Source organism: Pantherophis guttatus, chromosome 2, assembly GCF_059756535.1.
Source record: "Pantherophis guttatus breed Tessera chromosome 2, ASM5975653v1, whole genome shotgun sequence".
In the NCBI taxonomy this organism is placed as follows: domain Eukaryota; kingdom Metazoa; phylum Chordata; class Lepidosauria; order Squamata; family Colubridae; genus Pantherophis; species Pantherophis guttatus.
In genome coordinates this window covers 156,715,069-156,729,482 of record NC_142064.1, presented here as the reverse complement: position 1 = coordinate 156,729,482, position 14,414 = coordinate 156,715,069, and the positions used below count along the sequence as shown (strand labels likewise).

The 14,414-nt window shown below is 41.0% G+C and overlaps 1 protein-coding gene across 1 annotated transcript in view; it reads left to right on the top strand.

The window, feature by feature from the left end:
• Positions 1 to 513: 513 nt before the first annotated feature.
• The window catches only part of GAA (alpha glucosidase), a 29,198-nt gene continuing 15,297 nt past the window's right edge, over positions 514 to 14,414 (top strand). The window contains exons 1-10 of the mRNA XM_060688766.2: positions 514 to 610; positions 1,851 to 2,435; positions 4,763 to 4,908; positions 6,118 to 6,283; positions 7,075 to 7,171; positions 8,255 to 8,374; positions 9,614 to 9,732; positions 10,842 to 10,973; positions 13,468 to 13,578; positions 14,196 to 14,309. Coding sequence (XP_060544749.2) covers positions 1,971 to 2,435; positions 4,763 to 4,908; positions 6,118 to 6,283; positions 7,075 to 7,171; positions 8,255 to 8,374; positions 9,614 to 9,732; positions 10,842 to 10,973; positions 13,468 to 13,578; positions 14,196 to 14,309 — 1,470 coding nt within the window. The 5' untranslated portion in view covers positions 514 to 610; positions 1,851 to 1,970. The remainder of the gene's footprint in view (positions 611 to 1,850; positions 2,436 to 4,762; positions 4,909 to 6,117; positions 6,284 to 7,074; positions 7,172 to 8,254; positions 8,375 to 9,613; positions 9,733 to 10,841; positions 10,974 to 13,467; positions 13,579 to 14,195; positions 14,310 to 14,414) is intronic.

The following is a 14,414-nucleotide window of genomic DNA, read 5'->3' as shown; positions in this document are numbered from 1 at the left end:
ATACAAGCGTTCTATATAATGGATGTTTTCATTATTACAACCCAAACCTCCCCTAAACTCTAAAAGAAACACAAGATTTGGAAACAGCTGCGGGGAGGATGTGTCTTTGTTAACTGGGTGATAACCTGAGTGCAACTCGTCAAAATCCTCCTTTCTCTATGAAATATACTCCTATCTTCTAAATGTTTGCACGGGAGAAGCTCTTCCAAGGCGCGCCCTTATATGTCGTCGCCTCATTTAAAGAATTCTTAATAGAGAAACCCAAGACCGGACCCTTCCAATCGAAGCCCTGTTCTGTGAGCCTGCCATCTCCGGGCAAAAAAAAATCCGGACGACAACAAGAAAAACCCGGATGGCAGCGAGAGAAAGCAAAAGCCTAAGCCCTGGCTGTCATCTGGTGGATGTCCGGATGTTTGCAGGGAGCCCAGCTCCGGTGAATCCAACCCATTCGGCGAGCCCGCCTAAGAAGGTAAAAAGGTACGAAATCCAGACCGTCCGGAAAGGAGGAGAATTGGTCACGTGACCCGCCGTTCACGTGATCCGGTGGAAACTCTTGTATCTTCCTGCTTCTTTCGCGTTGTGCTGATTGCGGGGCTTTCTGCCTGTTAGAGTAAGTGAATATTTACTCTAGAAAAGGGGTGGCCTGTGCACAGATAATGATAATTGTGAATGAGGGGGTGGGGTGAGGCTCGGCGACAAGACTGCTGTGGGATTTACTTTGGCCAGTGTCAACGGGTAGGGGAAAAAAAAACCCTACTGTATATTTTCACACTAATTCGGAGGAATCTGGTAGCACTTCTTCAGGCTAACAAATGTTATGGCAGAAGCTTTTGTCAGATGCAGCTGAGAAAGTCAGCTGTAGCTCACAAAGGCTTCATTATGTCTTTTAATAACATTTTTCAATTTGAAAAGATGCTGTCAGGTTCCTGATTGTTAGCTACTGCAGAAGAATATGGCTCTCCTCTTACACTGGCCACATTTTCACAAATTTATTTATTTGTTTGTTTGTTTGTATCCTGCCTTTATTATTTTCACAAATGGTTCAAGACAGTGAATATATCCAACACACGTTCCTCCTCCTTTATTCCCCACAACAGCAACCCAGTGAGGTGGATTGGGCTGAGAGTGCGTGACTGGTCCAAGATTACCCAGCTGGCTTTTGTGCCTAAAGTGAAACTTGAAGTCACAATCTCCCACTTTCTAGTCTGGTACCTCCAGCCACTGGACCAAATCAGCACTGAGAAACCAAAAATGTAGTTAGAAATTTATGCTTGGAAAAACAGCACCCTCAATTGTAATTAATATTGATAGAACATTTTTGTATTATCATCACTATGTTTTCTAAATAATAAAACAATAATCTCAAATTAATATTGTATAATCACTCTTGAAATAATAGATTGTATCCTGAGTCATAACATAATGATAAGAATATCTCTATAGGCAACATGGGGTCTGTTTTGCCTATAGGGAAATTCTAACTGTCGTCTTGGTTTCTCTTTTCCAAATAATGCCCATGTTTTCAAGACTGTTGTCAGATTTCCTGACACAGGAAATTTGTTCCTGTAGGAAATCAGTACCTGTAGTTTTACAGGATTGATACAGCATAGAAGGAAAAATGAGCAATAGACCTGTTGCCTTTTGAGCCACATCAGTGGGGTATCATTGTTTTGATGGGATTCAATGTTGAATATAGAAGAGTAACTTTCAGATTTTCTAGGCCTGACATCCATCCATCTGGGACTTCCCAACTTGAATAGAAGGGTTAGGTTCTGAAGAATAGTCAATTTGGACAATGTATCTTAGCACAAGCCAGGAATTAATGTGTCTGATCTGCATTTTCTCTGCAGTTTGAGATGACTGGTCATATACTTCCTGAGGAACAAACTTCTGCTTGTTGAACCACATGAATCACTCCATGGTGATTCAATGCCTGACAGAGGTTGTGGTGGAAGAAGAAGCGCACAACAATGCTGGTGATTTCAACTCTAGCATTTTCGATCACTCTGCTTGGACTATCTAGGACCTCAGAGGCAGCCATAGCTGCTTCTAAAAGAGAGAATGATCACTGGGATAAGAATCATGGCAGGATTTCAGATGTACCCCAACAGAAAGTAGAACAACAGTTGGAACCCCTGTTGCTGTCTAAGCAATGCAACATCCCTCCAGACAACCGCTTTGACTGTGCCCCAGAGAAGCTTCTCTCTCAAGATGAATGCCAAGCTCGGGGATGTTGTTACGTCCCTGTCTCTTCCAAAGAGCCATGGTGCTTCCTTCCTACCAATTACTCTAGTTACAAAATGACAAACCTAACTGCCACCCAGACTGGCTACACTGCCCATTTGATCCGCAGTGCTCCTTCTTTCATGCCAGATGACATCATGAATGTGCAGCTGGATGTGATCTTTGAAACCAAGGGGAGGCTTCACTTCACGGTGAGTAAGGACTATTGGGGGGTTTTTTTGTGTGTTTTTTTTAAAAGGAAGTCCAAGATACTGTGACATTAACCAAAGATGGAAGATCTTTGTAACTCTCCAGCTCCCTGAGATTGTGACATTAAAACTTGGTGGCAAAATGACCACATTGTGATAGAATGAACTTCATTTTCTTATTTTCTAAGAACAGAAAACCGCAAAAATCAAAAATGGGCACACAAGATCTAAAGGAGATAAACCTTAAAGGACATAAGATTTATTTATTTATTTATTAGTCCAATTTATATACTGCCGTTCTCCGTAGACTCAGGGCGGCTTACAATGCATTATAGCAATAGCCTGCATACTTTTATGTATATACCTGCTTATTAGGGCTTTCGGCCCCCACTAAGCGGTGTTGTTCTATACAAAGCTGGCTTATTGCCTCCACAATCCGGATCCTCAATTTACCTACCTTGAAAGAATGGAAGGCTGAGTCAACCTTGAGCCTGGTGAGATTTGAACTCGCACTAATTGCAGGCAGTTGACAGCTAAGTGCTAGCATTTAACAGCACTTAGTCCGCTGCACCACCGAGGCTCTTCCCAAACCTTTGCCAAAGCCAAAAATTGATTTTAATCCATGTTATGGGGAAGGGGATTAGAGAATGAGAATGGAAGAGGGGAGCTTTTATGAAGCAAATTGTTCCTGTGCCTTCTCTTAATGCCACCATCCCTCATCATTTTTCAAAGTTGGGCTACTTAACATTAGAGATGGAGCAATTTCCCCTCTCCATTGGGAGCTTCTAACTCCCATTTCCACTCTTAATTTCTCACTGAACCTATATCTTAGGCTTTTTCTTATAATTTTATTATATCATAATAAACTATAGGGAAGAAAAGAAGTGTAGGCTAAAAGTGGGGGGGAAGCATTGACTTCCAACTCTTTTTAGCACAGTAGAATAAAATAATAACATCACAGCATCAACTTTTTATTTTTGCATACTTACTATGTAGTAGCCATTTCTATAACAAAAATGTATCTAATCCACAAAACCCAAAGTCAAACTTTCATTTTTTTTCAATCTCAAGCATAAAATCCAGAAATGGTTTCCAAAGAAAAATAAAGTTGGGTGTGTTCTTTCCTTTGATTAGATCAGTGAATTTAGCCATCTCTACTAGTCCATCAGTTTTTCCAGCCATTCACCCAATGGAAATTTTTCCGTTTTTGTGCATAAAGCGTTCTTGCTGCTATCAACATATGTAACAGCAAGGTTCTAGATTTTTTTTCAAGTTCTTTGTCCCTAACCTATCTCTTAGTGACATCAGGATTAAAGCCCATGATCCTCAAATTTTGCTTTTTCCTGCTCTAATCCTAGGATAAATCCCTTTTGAGTTAAATAGAGATGGTAATTGCCAGGCTATGTGCCTTTGGCAATTCTGCCAGGACCAGAATTCACTTTCTTAAATATCTTAGAATTTAAAAAATATTTTCAAATGCTTACGAGGTGAATAAGTGGCTGGGTACATACATCAGGTTAATGTATAACGTGATTTATTTGGCTTTAACTTAATAGTTTGCAGAAACTCAGTTAGTATACTGTATGAAGCATAATTATGGTCTAGCTAAGATTGCTCTACCTAGCCCAGGCTATCACTAGATGGCAGCAAAGAACTGAAGTTTTTGATATTGCTTTGCTGATATTGAGCCAATGACAATATGTGTAAATCCAGATAATTATGGCTTATTCAATAAATCACAATAATGCATAGCATGGCTTTATGTGATTGGTGACTCTTAGATACATAATTAATTCCTTGCTTTTCTCTGTGATCAAAACACATCCAGCATATGCTAATACTTCAAATACATTATGTAGATATTGTAGATATGTATGATGTAAGTATCTAAATTATTCATTATGTATATATTTTCCAAAATCTAAAAACAGAAATTATAAATGAAAGGCATTGCTACAAATTCAGAAGTGATTGATGCTTATTTCCAAGCAAAATCATATAAAAGTGCAGCCTTGAATTTATTTTATACAGTTTATAAATGGCTCTGCTTATAGACGTCTGTTATAGAAATAACAGTCAGGTTGCAGGAATATCAAATGTCATATTAGATCAATTGAAAGGTGAGAAATCAATTAGCCAGGCAATAAAAAGCCCTCTTGAACCAAAGAGCTGGATTTCATTGTAACTTCAAACTTCATGCCGACCTCCTTTCTTTCATCTCACAAATGATTTAGAAGTAGAAGCCAAGTCCCTTTGAAACTTGACTGGATTTTTCTGACCACCAATTTTTGGAGTAGCATCACATAGTTTTTGTGTCTCTTCCACTGCAGCTTAAGGATCCAGCTAGGAAACGCTATGAAGTTCCTTTAGAAACCCCCAAGACCATCAGTAAGGAATCCTCGACTCTCTATTCTGTGCAGTTCTCTGCTGATCCCTTTGGCCTCATTGTTTTTCGACAGTCCAATGGCCAAGTTCTGTAAGTAGCTCTGGACTTTGTTCCTCCAAGTATTCCTCCAGTACAGTGTATTTAACTAAGAGAAAATCATCAGTGGTGGGTTCCAACTAGTGTTACCACCGGTTCTTTTCACGCACGTGCTTTGCGTGCGATTGCCATGCGCGTGCTCGCCTTGCTTGCACGTGCGCCAAACTTACGCTCCACGCAAGCACATTAGGTTTCTGCCCAGCTGAGGTGCGGCAATCCACTCTGCGGTGCCTATCAGCTGGGCTAAAAACCAAGAAATAAAGGTAGGAATAAAGCGGGGGCGGGCGGGAGGGCCAGAGAATTGGTTCGGTGACGTCACATTGTCACCACTACTGGCTCGGCCGAACTGGGAGCAACCCACCACTGAAAATCACCCTAATGAAGGTTGAATAGCTGTATGGCAATAATATAGGGAAACCTGAATGGGTGGGTGGGTGTATGTGCGAGAGAGAGAGAAGGAGGGAGGGAGAGAGCGAGAGCACTAAATTAGTGTTTCTGTTCTGGATGTTGAAGGACCATTTTCATATTATACTCCAGGGTTTGCCTTCACCTAAAAGGCAAATAGGTATCTGTATCATTTGTGAATTTATATTTTGCATATAAAGCACTGCACCTAATGTAGAATATGTGAAATAGCCTTCAATGACTACATCTCTAACCAGCATTATTGAGGCACTGAGTTGAATTTTATCTTTTCTGACATGCAGTTTCTCTAACTCCAGATTACCTTCTTCCGGTCTTTCCCTCAGATACCTTAATCAGGCCAATTCTGGGCTATGTACCAAAAATAGAAAACCGCGAATAGAACCTTTTACAAACAATTTAGAAACCACTCCAGAAATAATCATAAATAGATGAATGTCCACAATCATCCCGAAGGTTTGTTGAAACAAAATAGTTTTATTGAACAATCCTGAACAATAGGAGATAGGAGCATCTCTGGAAACCTCATGTTTCATAATTGAATTTTTAAAAAATGAATTCAGGCATGCAGTAGCATCCTCTTGGATGGGGACACCTACCTAGTTCATCATGCAACCAGTGACTGGGTTAGATTAGATTAGATTAGATTAGATTAGATTAGATTAGATTAGATTAGATTACGACTTTGGAAGTAGCTTCCAAGATAGATTGAGATAAATCAAAGAAAAAAGGGACCTTATTTGTAAACTACTGGTGGATGTGTCCACTTTCTCCCAATAGGCTGAATACTACTGTGGCTCCTCTGTTCTATGCTGACCAGTTCCTTCAAATCTCCACTGCTCTGCCATCAAGTTTCATCTCTGGACTGGGTGAACATATGACCCCTCTTACTCTGAATGTCAATTGGACCAAAATTACTTTGTGGAATCGGGACATATCACCTGCGGTAAATGACAGGAGGGTGGCAAGGTTTCCTGAAAAGGCAGGGTCTCTTAAGAATTTAATCAGGATGCTATGCAATCATCATTTGATCTTAAGCTCGTACGCTCAGTGCTAAGGATCAGATTTAGCATGCACTGATGCACAAATTTCATAGGAATAATTCCAGCAAAGTTGGCAAAAACTTATAAATAATGATGGGTAAGAAAAACCGCACAAGCATACAGTTACCTGGTGAAATGTGAGTTATATTCAATGGCCATATGATAGTAGGGTCTTTTGAAGAAGAAATAATGACAAATAGAATTAAGTTGTGTGGTTTGTCTGGAATTCGGAATAGTGTCACATTGCAAGATTAGGTGACAGATCTCATCTGGGCATTCTACTGTTTAATCGGCTTTAGTCTGCAATTTCGCCTTCCTATGGGAACCGTAGTTCTCTGCAAAGCTTTTGAGAGCTCTGGAGAGCATTCTCAGCATCTCATTTGCCTGTGAAATCCCACATTCTTGGCAAGAACCATGACAGATATAATCCTGTACTGGAGGTTGGCCCTCTCTCTGTAGAAGTCTGGAAACAGAGTCAAAAGCTTGCTTGATCCAATTGCTTGATAGACTTTTTAGGTTGTCATTTAATTGGCACTTGAATAAAAAAAATAAATAATGAAAAGGGGCCATCATGGAAAAAGTATTTGCTTGTTTGAGACTACCAAAGAGGTGCTAAAGCTCAAGGCATTGCTGAAGTGTTCCTGTCGTCCAATACAGCGTTGACCCTATTACAGTATTATTTCTGTGTTTCTAGCCCTCTGCCAATTTGTATGGTTCACACCCCTTCTATGTGGCTTTAGAAAAGGGCGGCTTGGCCCACGGAGTCTTCTTACTGAACAGCAATGCAATGGGTAAGTATTGTATCACATTCCTAATAGGCCAAGCTTAGATATGATCAAAATAACCCAACAATGATTTGTGTGTGCCAAAGCCATGTGTATTTGAAGGAACCATTTTATGATCTGGAGCAGAGATTCTGACTTTTTAATTTTTATTTGTGAGGTAAGTTGGGCTGAGAGAGAGTGACTGGCCCAAGGTCACCCAGCTGGCTTTCATGGCTAAGGCAGGATTTGATCTCACACCTTCCTGGCTTCTAGCCTGGTCCATTAACCAGTAAACCAGGGGTCAGCAACCTGTGGCTCTGGAGCCGCATGTGGCTCTTTCATCCCTCTACTGTGGCTGCCGGTCAGCTCCACAATTGATAGGGCTTTCGGTTAGGATAGATAGAGGAAAAAGGATGCTGCGCTAGGAGGAGACTATAGTGGGGGAACCAGACTTCCGGTCGGCAGAGGAAAAAGGAGACCACGCTAGGAGGAGACTCTATGGTGAGGGAATCGGACTTCTGGTCAGCTCCAGAATTGAACAGGGGGCTTCCAGTTAGGACCTTTGTGGCTCTTTGAGTATTTAGGGTTGCCTACCCCTGCAGTAAACTACTAGTCTACTAATCAAACTGGTCTACTAATTAAGATTTGGATCATGTAGTTGCTTTTTAGCCTCAGCAATTTAGCTTGTTCCATTAATTGCTATTTTGTGATTACTTACACTGTATAATAGCATAACCCTGACTATTTATGTTGAGAATTAAGGCCGTTCATGATGCTAATTGCACTAAGACTCCGATCTGACAAATACTATTTAAGTTTCCTTTTCTTTCCTCAATAGTTAAGCACGGGTTGAATGTAAAAGGACAATATTTGTATCTCTTTCTATTAAAGGGAACTGGCTATAATGTGGGCAATAGTCTCATTGTCAGCATAGAGGCAGGAGTAGCCATTAAGCAGCAAACCAAGGCTGGGTGTATGATAATGGAATATGATGGATGTTGTGGGAGTAAAATCTTGCCAGTATCTCTGCAATGTACAGATGGTATGCTGTGTCCTTCAGCATACCATCCGCATACTAGTAGTGTTTCCAAGCCACTCTTTGTCTTGTAGATGTGTTACTGCAGCCCAGTCCAGCTATGACATGGAGAACTACGGGGGGTATCTTGGATTTCTATGTCTTCTTGGGCCCAGATCCAAGCAGTGTGGTGCGCCAGTACATGGATGTTATCGGTAAGCATTTGCACCTTCCCATGCGTGAAGCTAGGACTGGCTTCCTTTCAAGAACTACTACTTCTTTAGTAATACTAAAGATTGGTACTAAACACTTCTGAAGGCACTGGCCACTTTTGTCATTAATACTGATGTGTTCTGCCAGAAGAAGATCCTTAGACAAACCGGCTGTTCTAACTTCTGGACTTCTATCAGTGTGTGGTGTGTTGGTGCTGGAACGTCTGAGAGATGGGAGAAATAACAGTATCCTGCTTCAGGTTTCTTTTGCACTGATTAGAAGCCTTACCCAACCTGGAAGTTCTCCCATAATAGCATTTAGGCTTATATACTTCCCCAAGCGCTTTACAGGACTCTTCTGGGAGGTTTACAATGTAGAAGCCTTATTTGTGTATTGCTCCCAACAATCTGGGCAGTAATATGGACTTAAAGCTCCAGGGTTCTTAACAGTGGCCTGCAGAATTCTGGGATTTGAAGTCCACATATCTGGATGGTGCTCAGGAAAGAATAGATCAGTGTTTCTGAACCTTGGCACCTTTAAGATGTATGGACTTCAACTGCCAAGGTTGAGAAACATTGGAATAGTTGAAAATGTATCATTCATGAAGAACTCCCTCCAACAGTTACCATGGTAGAATAGTTTGGGGTAGATAAGATATCTTTTTTTATTTTTAATTTCTGAACTCCCAAAGGCTGGGACAAGAGATTTGAGAAGAGCCTTTGAACAGCCCTTTTGAAGTTTGTTTTTTTTTAATGCTTAGCATCTTTAGTTCCCAGAAATTCCCAGCCGATACATTGTATAAAACATAAGCAAGGCATCAGCTCAAGAAAGGCTTCCCTGAAGAAATGATAATCCACAGTTTGATAATAATGTGCTAAATCTATTTTATCTGTCCTTTGTATGTTTTTTTTTTTTAAAAATCATTTTATCTTTGAAGAGTCTAAATCACAGGGCCTGCAATGACATTTTTCTCTCTCTTTCTACTCCATATGCCAACTTAATTTACATATTAGAAGCAGCCCTTTATATACCTAAGCTGCAACCCAAAACAGGGTCTTGGATATCAGCATAACCTTTAAAATAGCTATACTAGGTTAGGCTTGTGTTGAAAGGTTCAGATATATTGTGAGTATTTTATTGAAATTCTTTTTCTTATAATAGATTTGGGAATGCCGATGGTTTTGAGAGGCTTTGAATGTTGATTCCTCTCTCTCTCTCTCTCTCTCTCAAAATTCCTCCAGGCTACCCATTCATGCCTCCTTATTGGGCTCTCGGATTCCATCTCTGTCGCTGGGGTTACACTTCCACTGCTATTACTCGGGAAGTGGTAAAAAACATGACTGCAGCTCTTTTTCCCCTGGTAGGTGCCTTCTCTGAATTTTATCTGACTATCGTTTCTCTCTGACCCTTGGACTGGTTCATATATTTCCCTGAGCCATAATGTGGTTTATTTTGTAAAGTTCAGAGGTTCTTTTCTGATGCCCAGTCTATTGCTCAGGCAATCTCCTGCAATCAGAGATTAAGAAACACGATTGATGCAACAGCAAAATCATTATAAATGAATGGCGATAGGCCCAAGTTCATCTTAATGAATGCATAAAGGAGAAGGCAAGTTAAACGATACAGTTCAGCAAATATTTCTACACAAAAGAGAGCCAGTTTAGTCTAGTGGTTAAGGCATCAGGCTAGAAAGCGGGAGGCCATGAATTCTAGTCCTGCCTTAGCCATAAAAGCCAGCTGAGTGACTTTGGGCCATTCACCGTCTCTTAGCCCAACCCACATCACAGGATTGTTGTTATTGGGAAAATAGAAGGAGGAGGAAGGTGTGTTGGATATGTTTGCTATCTTGAGTTATTTGTAATAATAAAGGCAGGGTATAAATAAATAGTTAAAATAAAGCCTACATATTACAATAAAATAAAAAGGGATTCTACCAAAACTTCTGAGTTGGTTTTAGCTTGGTATGTTTTCTGAATTCAGACATCAATTTTTGTAAATGAGGATGAATGGATTGTGTCAACTTAGCTAATTGTAATTTACTTAATAAACCATTATAAAACAGATTATGAGCTAATGTAGTATGGATACCCATAAAGTGCGAGGTGGTACAGTGGTTAGAATGCAGTACTGCAGGCTACTTCAGCTGATTGCTAGTTGCAGTTTGGCAGTTCCAAATCTCACCGGCTCAAGGTTGACTCAGCCTTCCATCCTTCCAAAGTGGGTAAAATGAGGACCCAGATTGTTGGGGGCAATATGCTGATGCTGTAAACCACTTAGAGAGGGTTGTAAAAGCACTATGAAGCGGTATATAAGTCTTAAGTGCTATTGCTAGTGCTATTGCTACCGAACCTGTGTGAAGTAATACAGCTTCCATGTTAGTGTAACACTCAAAGAGAATACTTGTTCATAGAGAAAAGTGAGGTGGGACGCAAATCTGCTCTCATCAGAATCTCATTCTTGGGCTCATAGGACGTACAATGGAATGATCTGGATTATATGGATGCTAAGCGAGACTTCACCTTCAACAAGGATGGTTTCAGGGACATGCCAGACATGGTGAATGATTTCCATCGTGATGGTCGGAGGTATGTCATGATTGTGGTAAGTTAATGAATCCTGAATTCTCCTTTGAGGTGCTTCCCTGTAATGGTTCAAAATATTGCTGTATTAAAGTTGGCCTAGATTAGACTTCAGATTCTGATACTGCTGGTCTCTCCCAAAAGAGGTAGATACTGGTAACATTGAACGTAATTCCAGAAATGATACTAATTATAATATTCTGTCTTTGCTTTGTACCATCTCATATGTTGTATGTCCTTGAAAAGTTTGCAAAATCTGCTAGTTTTGTCCCACAGAAGTAGATGATGCAGTTCTATGTCCAGCCCTCCCTAATACAGGAGCAAGTCTTTTTGAAGGAAAATGCAATCTAGGGCAGTGGTGAAATCCCAATTTTTTTACTACCAGTTCTGTGGGCGTGGCTTGGTGGGCATAGTGTGGCTTGGTGGGCGTGGCAGGGGAAGGATACTGCAAAATCTCCATTTCCACCCCACTCTGGGGCCAGCCAGAGGTGTTATTTGCTGGTTCTCCAAACTGCTCAAAATTTCCGCTACCAGTTCTCCAGAACCTGTCAGAACCTGCTGGGTTTCACCCCTGATCTAGGGTCTTCCGGTTTAGGAAGGATTCCTAGTTTGGTTGGAGATTCTCTAAGGCAGAATTCCTTGTCATATGTCAGCCTGTATTTGAGAAAGCCCGATCAGTTGCTAGAAGTATTGGAATGTAATTTAATACATTCAGGGTAATTAGACAAAATCTTGAAAGCTTGTCAGTATTTCAAGATTATACCTAACACAATCAAGGCAAAGTTGTTTTGAACTGCTTTCCAGCTTTCTACATTTACAGGACTCAAATATATTTTCTCAGTATTCTTCCCCGTCTCTGAGTCAAACTAATACAGGTGATCCTCAACTTACAACAGTTCGTTTAGTGACTGCTCGAAGTTACAACAGCACTGAAAAAAGTTACAAATGACCATGTCAGCGTTCCAGAAAACCCCCGACTCCCAGTAAAGACACTGAAGCAGGCATTTTCCAAAATTCTCTTTACTAGCAATAGGTAAACTGGCACATCTGGGAAATCCCGAATCTGAAAAACCTGGGCTTTCCTTCAATAATACAAAGCTCCCAAAACCAACCCCTTTCTCCCCTTTCGGTCACATGCTCCAATCACTGTCGGTTTCGCCTCGGCCCAGCCAATGACCACTCCTTCTCCAGATGCTGGCTCACCCTGACCTTGACCGATAGGAAAAAATGCTTTTATGTCTACTAACTCCCCTCTCCTAAATCCCCCCTCCTACTTTCCCACACATGAGGAGGTGGCAGCATTGAAGCTTCCGGCCTAATATGGCTTCCAAGGCTGACAGACCATTTTTCACATTTACAAACATTGCAGCATCCCTATGGTCATGTGATCAAAATTCAGGAGCTTGGTAACTGACTCCTATTGATGACGGTTACAGTGTCCCGGGGTCATGTGATCACCTTTTGCGATCTTCTGACAAGCAAAGTCAGTGAGCAAGCCAGATTCACTTAACAACCGTGTTACTAATTTAACAAATGCAGTGATTCACTTAACAACAGTGGCAAGGAAGGTCGTAAAATGGGGCAAAATTCTCTTAGCAACTGTCTCGCTTAGCAACAGAAACCTTGGGCCCAATTAAAGTTGTAAGTCAAGGACTACCTGTGTTCTGTCACATTTGCAATCTTTTAATAGGTGGGGTCAAATGAATGGAAAAGTTATTTGTGTTCGGGACAATGAAGAAAGTAGCTTTGTCAAAGGAGCCTCTACTGAAAATTTGGAAGGGAGACAGACAGGTGATAGTACAATATCAGTGTGGCGTTCTTATGTTTCAGTAAGATTGGGATGGTCCAATTATTTTTTCCTCCCCCAAGGGATTTTGGAGTTCTTGTTAAATTGCAACGGGACTAGGTTTCTGTTTCCAATGGCAGGAATCAACATTGTAGGCTTTTAAAAATAATGGAATAAAGGGTTGGGAAACTGCATTCAGCCCTGAGGCCTCAGATTGCCTATTTCTACTTTTTAGAGTAAAAAGGGAAATTATACAGACTTAGAAAGCATGGAGAACTTTACATGTTCATGTATTTAGACTTTTAGAAAAGCAACAGCGGCACGAATGACTTTCCGTACTTGCGTAACGGGTTGCTCTCTTTATGACCTTTTAATGTTCCATCCATGTTTTGCATTTAGAATGTGATAATCCACAAGCTGTGTGCTGTTGCCCAACTTCAGTAATGGCTGTTCCTCTTCCTCCTAAAATGTCAAGTTTGCTTCTGTTTTTCACCCTGTAAAAATGTCATAATCTGGACTCTCCACGTATAAATAAAGGCATGTTCATTTCCTATGCCTCGTGTGCTTTTTTGACAATCTGTCTCCCAACTCTGAAGTACTGCCAAGGTTTGGAAGAGTGTGGGGTTTGTTCCCTTGCTTGAGACAACTGTGTCCTGTGCCCTTCACATTTTCATACTCCTCTCAGATCCATTATGGCTAAACAGATGTCTCTCCCTCTGTTTCCTTGTAGGATCCAGGGATCAGCAGCGCCAGCCCCCCTGGCACTTATAGGCCCTATGATGAAGGCCTGAAACGGGGAGTCTTCATCGTAAATGCAACAGGACAACCTTTGATTGGAAGGGTGAGACTTGGGATCACCCATGAACAGGGGCCTGTGCAGAAGCAGTCACTGGGTTCAAATTGGCAGGAGTGACTGGCCAGTCAAAGCCCTGTTCCTGTTTACATGTATGCAGTGAAACACACTGAAAAGTAATGGGCTTCATTTGCACAGTCCGCCCTACCATCTTGAAGCCAGTGACCAGTTCTATGGATACTCCTGCCATGAGCCTTGGTAGAGAAAGGATAAAGCTTCGGTGAGGAAGGTGCCATATGGTGAGATGTAAATCTGTAATCTAGTAGACCATGAAAGAAGAATAGAACAAAGGGAGGTGGGGAATATATTGTTTGTTTCCCTTATCAGCATTTCTCACATATTTCATGTCTTCCTTTGATCTTAAATCATTGAAATCCAGATATGAAGATACACATGTTGAATGCAGCTGCATTTGTAGTTTCACTATTATACAACATCATGAAAGGGCAATGGGTTCAACTTCCAAACAAGTATATTTTTATTCTGACGATTAGCCTGTTAACTGTTTTATTGCTCCATCTCCAAAGATACACTAAAATGCATCACCGTAGCCTATTCAGAAGGTTTACTGATTTAGACGCATAGCTCTGGTTTTTATTTTCCAGGTTTGGCCAGGGCCCACTGCCTTCCCTGATTTCACCAACCCAGAGACTCACCTGTGGTGGTATGACATGGTCAAGGATTTCCATGACAAAGTGCCCTTTGATGGCATGTGGATAGTGAGTTTCCAATCCTGGTACTTGAATGTTGAACAGTTGGGAGACTTTCTCTTTGGTTGATGATGCTTTTGGTTCTTTAAAATGACTTTCCTGTCTTTGAAGTTC